We start from the raw sequence: 6,114 nt of genomic DNA, 5'->3' as shown, positions 1-6,114 counted from the left end.
TATACGCCCACGCATTCTACCCCCCCCCCCGGAGCCAAAATTCCTATTTGTGGTATTTTCCGTAATACAAGGTCAAACAGGTAGGCCGAGAAAGGGGCAGTGAATGGAATTTCACTCCTATCAAAAAGCGGTTTCTAGATCGCCAACCCAGAGAGATTAGATAATTGTTAGAGGGTAGACTTAAACTTGAGGATTTAGTGGCATATGAGGAGGATTATACACAGAAGGGCGCTGCTGGGAACGAGCCATGGTGGATCCCTGATATGTCTATCTACATTCCTATAGTTAATTGTGTGTTTAAAACATTAAGTTTGATCCTCCTCTCCTCCTTTCCGCATGGTGCCTAAGCCCTCACCCCCTCTAACACCTCGATATCTGTGGTACTTTCTATACAGGTCCAGCTATCAGCGTGTCGTGGGTTGAAGCAAGTTTATAATATTATAGAGAACAATTTGGTACTATTAATATTATTATTATTATGACGACAGCGGTGTAGAGCGTACGGAAACTTACTCCCGTCCACCCTAGTGTTAGAAATGGGAAATGGCCAGATCGGAAGTTGCACAAGGTTAAGAGCAAGTTGGTTTAAAGAATTGAAGAGTAGTCAGTCGTATTAGGAGATGGAATTTTGTCAATGGATCGATAAAGTGAAAAAAGTGGAAAGTGGAAAATATAAAAGAAACTCTTTGGTGCAATCAGCTAACGTGACCTGGCATGCACGTATGATCCTCGTGCGTATATCATATCTCCAACAACTAGCTTGCAAGAGGTCGAGTGATAGTCTATGTTCAAATATGGGGTCAGGGTTATATTACTTGTCGGCAAGACAAGGATACCGTAATAAATTATATTGGCAATCACAGGCCGCACCGGGACGGGCCGCGCGGTACTGTACAACTACGAGTACAAGCACACTACGCACAACGGAATCCCAGGGATCTATGGAAGAAAACCAAAAATCCCTCGGAGCCCAAGCCGGAATACAAAGCCGCACTAGCAGTACGGTACACAAGAGGGGGAAGACAGAAATTAAAAAAATTATTAAGCTAATCAGCTACTTCACTGGTCGGGTGCAGAATCTCCAGGGAAAAAAAAAGACCACAAGGGGGAAGGGGAAAAACTTGGATTCCCATCAATTGATATCCCGTATGATATCACTTATCTAAGAAAGCCAGAAGTCCCAATTTCCCTGCGCGGCATCCTCCGACAAAACTACCTTTCCACTCCACAGCCTAAGCCTGTTCCTCTCGTATTTGCTTTTTCTACACGCGGTCATGCTGCGACAGAAGAGTGGTAGTTGTGGGACCTATAGCAACAAAGCAACAGATCTGGGACTGGTGCGCACCACCACCCTCTCGCCTGCTCCTGGACTCCGCACACTTTGTGCACAATGGGCGGGATTTTTAGTCCGGGGTTTTGACGATAAATAGAAAAATCCACCGTGGCCTAGCAAGCAATTCTTTGGAAAGGATCTGTCACGATATTGGGAAATTTCTAGGTTGTTTTTCCACTTATTTCTTTGCACCGCATGGGGGGACCAACGCTGTTTTCACTGTTCAAGTGGCGGAATCGACACATGCGCTAGCTGCCCTATATAAGGCGTCTATTTTACCTAAAGAAATAATCGACTCCAGACAAACATCTCCCGATCGTATGATAACGGACTCTTCTCCTCGCAAAGGTCGTAATTGGGTAACCACGGCTGTAAATGAAATATTGGTTCTGAGACAGCCACTATATGGGGGAATTGTTGAGACATGCTGCGAGTACAGAACAATGCCACCAGAATTTATTAAATGCCCTCCAAGCGTATATGTCTACCGTATTGCCAAAGGCTCTTGAAGGAGTGTAAGAAGGTTATGTCAAGGCTGTAGCCAAACCGGAAAGAAAAGAAATCCCAAAAGAAAAATTGTCAATAAGAAAACGGAAGAAGAAAAAATAAAACATGATCGAACGAAATGCCAACTCTTTGGCCCACCACATGTCCCCCTAACCACTACCCCCTTCAATACAAGAGACCCTTATTCGTACTGAGGAATAATGACAAAACCTCCCGTTCTAATATTCCAAGCAACGTAATCATCATCCCCGACCGGCTGCACCTCGAACCCGTACTTAGTAGGAGTTGTCGGGCAATGGAACGTCAAACCATAATCCTCAATCACCCTCGGTGGGCCGGGGGCGGAAGCCTTAAAGGTGCCAATATGATTATTCGTGGAAGGCTTCGAATTCCATGTGCTATTATCAGTGGGATACCCGATGGTAGTAAACAACTGCATCCTGCGACTGCCTTTTGAGGTGTAGGGCTCGATAAAGCTGATTTTGCAATCTTTGCCCGGGGCGAAGCCGGAGAGATAGAACCCGAGAAGGGTCTTGACAGTATGTTGCCCGTTTCTACGAGAGACCTGGGCGCTGTTGGTTGGGAAGGGTGTGTTTGGGTCGTCTTCCTTGATCACGACAGCGATGTCCGGGAAGTAGATGGCACCCAGGAGGGTGGCTTGGTCCGCCACTGCCAAACCAGAGGCCAAGGTGGAGAGGGCTGAGATGATAGCGATGAGGGTATACTTCATGGTTGGTAGAAGTAAAGGTGTTTATTTTGTGTGGATATTTGAAAGCGGGGTGGAGGCTCGGTAGTAGTGGTAGTAGTGATAGCTGAACGCCTTCGATACCTGGAAGGATGGTGAAGAAAGGCTGATATTGGGGGATGCACCTGGGTATTTATCCCCTTTCCTTTCCTCCGTCAACTCCACACTTCCACTATCGAGTCATTTCTTCGATCTCAATTAAAACTGCACCACCCCCTCCCTCTACGAGATCCATTAGCGCAGCTTGCCTGAAATGCCTGCCAGCCATTGCGAAGGTGAGTGCGAGTGGGTACGACCGACCGCCTGTAAAAAAAAAGTGTGTATCCCCACCACGTACCGGAGTACTGCCCAGCCCAGTGTGATTCTGTACATGAAACCGCTTCAGTGTCCAAAAGCGATCGCCTAGTTGCCTAACTACTCGAGTACTACCGTGCGACTGCAGTTAGCCCTCCCTTTCGTCAGATGAGCAGATGCATGGATATCCGGATTCGACTGCACGAGCTCAGAAAAGCAAAGTATCATAAGGAACAGTACTCGTACAAGGACCAAACCGATACTGTACATGGTACAAACCAATCCTTCTCAGCCCCTCCACCCCGCATCTTCCGCACACCCCTCTTTCTCCATAAATCCAGTATATTTCACCTCTCAGGTTCTGGTACAATTGCTTGTGGCGCGTACCCCGCCCAGTACCGATACCTACCCTACGTATCTCCCTAATATATTATGATAAACCCCTCAGAAGGCAAACATCGCCCGATTAGGAAACTGATAACACATGGAAACAGATCTGGGTCTCACGGACAACAATTAGGTCTTTTAAAGACAAAGAGTGCCTTAGTCCTGAGGTATTGATATTACGGCAATTCGAGTCGAGGGATGTGGTTGCTACTCTTGCCATGGGTGCTAACAATAATTCCTTGCATGATACTTCCGGGGAAATAGAATAAAATGCCCTTTCTAGTAAGGCTTTCCCTCTTGTTTCCTTCATTTCCTATTCCGGGGGAAAATATTTACTTCGGGTTATCGCACAGGTTACTTGGCTCAACTTTCAGCACCTAAAGTTGCTCTATTGCGCGCAGCGGGAAGACTTCTAATTGAATGGTCGTTTGTTCATATTTCCACGCTCCCATCCCGCATACACAGATTCACAGCTATTGGTTACTGCACTTACTCACACCCGCCTCTTTCTGGCTCCTTGGCTTACCCACGTCCACTGGACTATATTGTACATTTACTTTAGCAGACCTTAGCATATCGGAGGTGTTTCCCTCCCTTCCCCCCTCCAAGCGCGAACCCATCATTGGCTCTAAATTTCCCAATATCAAGCTTACGGTATAGTAAATCAAGCCTTCGCTGACAGGCTTTTCGGGAACTTCCCTCCCTTCCTCAATTCACCAATCGATTCGATACGATACAACACGAATTCGGTGTGTCCGCGTCGGTAGCGACGCAAGATTATTGCTTTTTGCATACTCGGGCACAGGCGTTCCTTTTTCCGCTCTTTCTTTCTCTTTGGCTCGTTTACCGTACCGTCCCCAATCCTACAGGAACTGTGTGTGTGGTGGGCTGAATTCGGCATGGTCTCATAGGGCTGTAAAGGAATTCGATCCGGCTCGTCTATGTTATTAATAGCCGAGACGATATGGTGGGTGAGTTTGTGGTGGAGTTGCATGGGTGGGACATTGTTACACGGGGAATATCAGACCTGTTCGGGGGAAGCAACCAACCACAACAGCAGAAGCAGCTGAAATGTACAGTACGGTTATGGTGTTCTGGTGCTTTCGAGAGCACTTGGCGAATCATATCGGAGCATAGCATACAAGTACCTTCGGAGCTTAGAACGCCTGCATGATAGTGAGGGTACACACACGGGATTTCGACGAACCAGAGCCAACCTTTTGCCAGCACCCTAACTACTCGTACAACCCGCCCCCGCAATCCTGCACTTCGGATGAAGATCCCAACTTGTTTGCACCCCGACCGTTCCGAGCAACAAGAGTGTAACACTCCACTGGAATAAATGGGCCGCACGCAGCTCCAAGTTATTAGAAATACAGTGATACTATCATAAGATACGGCAGTTTTTTCTAAAGGCGATCAGGCAGCGTGAATGCGATGAGGGGAAGAAGAGAAAAAAGAGAAAAAACGGGATAGCGGTTTTTGGTGCATCTTGTGCTTATTTTTCAAGGCAAGAATGGTCGAAGATGATATGGTATCGTATAATATGTATTCGAGTGCATCGGGTATGCTTGACCCGTCAGTAGGGAGCGAGTTCTAAGAAGATCAAGAGCGATAAGCTGAATAGTGAAGGAAGTGACCTAAAGGAGGAGGAAGCAGGTGGATGCGATGAGGACTCTCGGCCTTTGATAATTTCCTACGATATTAGCCTGATTCAACTCCCTCGGCTAAACTATAATACAAGTCTGATCTACCCAATCTAACATACAGTGTACAGTATCATACCCAGCTAGATTATAATAATTGCTGGCCGAGTATTGTGGGCTGCCAAGATTAACCGCACACCTGAGCAGAACAGCGATAACCCTAAAACCACCAGCCAACACCACTCTCATAAATTCGAAACCCAAAGCGGCGCGTTCCTCACCTGCGACGACTTTGGCGGAGGTGAATTCCCACAGAAACAGATTTGCACCCGTAACGTTCTGACGCCTATAAGCACAGCTACTATTGCTTAAGGGCAAAAGGTCAGCCGGAGTATCAATATTCCGGTGGCATACGATAGTGGTAGTGTCCACAGGGGCTATAACATTACCAGTAAAGCCTGATAGCTTAGCAGGTCTTTGATCTCCACACGTGCTTGAGTATCCATCCGTTGTTCCGCCATTGCCATGTGAAAGGTTAATTCTCGCAACTCACAAGTGAGTCAGTTACCCCCAGGGTCCAACAGAGTACTTGTACCCGGCGGAGCCAAATCTCCCGGCGGACCCAGTTGAATAGAAAACCGGAACGCAACACCGTATCGCACAATAAACCGCTCGCCAACAATGTAATATTCCTCACTACTGAAAACCCACACACAATATTATAGCGAGTCTACTTGTCCGGCGACCTAGCACGGGAGCCCGAGATATAATATCTACATTGCCACAGTAAAACCTCACTAGAGTCCGACGGGGGTACCTTTCTGGGGGGAGTACAATTTATTACTAACTTGCCCCCCTACCTGTACAATCATACAGTGTTACTGTACATGCAACTAGTAGAGTTCGCAGGATAGAGGAGAGTGGAAGAGAGTGCAAGAGATACAATACCCTGTGTAACAGTTCTAGCGGCTATGCCCGGATGTAGCGGCAAGCTAACCCCTGTAGGAGCGACGATAGGAATACTATCATAATAATATTATCATATCGTACTTGATTAGGTGGGGTTGAGTTGATTAGCTGGATGGTTTTGGCGTCAATATTAACAGGTTAGGGTAGTGACCGGAGGCACTCGTACTTTCCCGACGTTCGTGAACAAAGTTGTTATTACGCATGGGCAATAATCCCTCGGGGTCTCAAGATTT

General features: G+C 47.0%; 1 protein-coding gene; it reads right to left on the bottom strand.

The window, feature by feature from the left end:
• Nucleotides 1-1,767: 1,767 nt before the first annotated feature.
• GSTUM_00004570001 (uncharacterized protein) lies at nucleotides 1,768-2,665 on the bottom strand. XM_002836081.2 has 1 exon: nucleotides 1,768-2,665. Exon 1 carries the CDS (start codon nucleotides 2,568-2,570, stop codon nucleotides 2,022-2,024), a length of 549 nt encoding a protein of 182 aa, XP_002836127.1. The 5' UTR covers nucleotides 2,571-2,665; the 3' UTR covers nucleotides 1,768-2,021.
• Between the last annotated feature and the right edge of the window lie 3,449 nt (nucleotides 2,666-6,114).

Source organism: Tuber melanosporum, assembly GCF_000151645.1.
Source record: "Tuber melanosporum whole genome shotgun sequence assembly, scaffold_13, strain Mel28".
In the NCBI taxonomy this organism is placed as follows: Eukaryota; Fungi; Ascomycota; class Pezizomycetes; order Pezizales; family Tuberaceae; genus Tuber; species Tuber melanosporum.
This window is presented reverse-complemented; position numbering and strand designations above follow the sequence as displayed.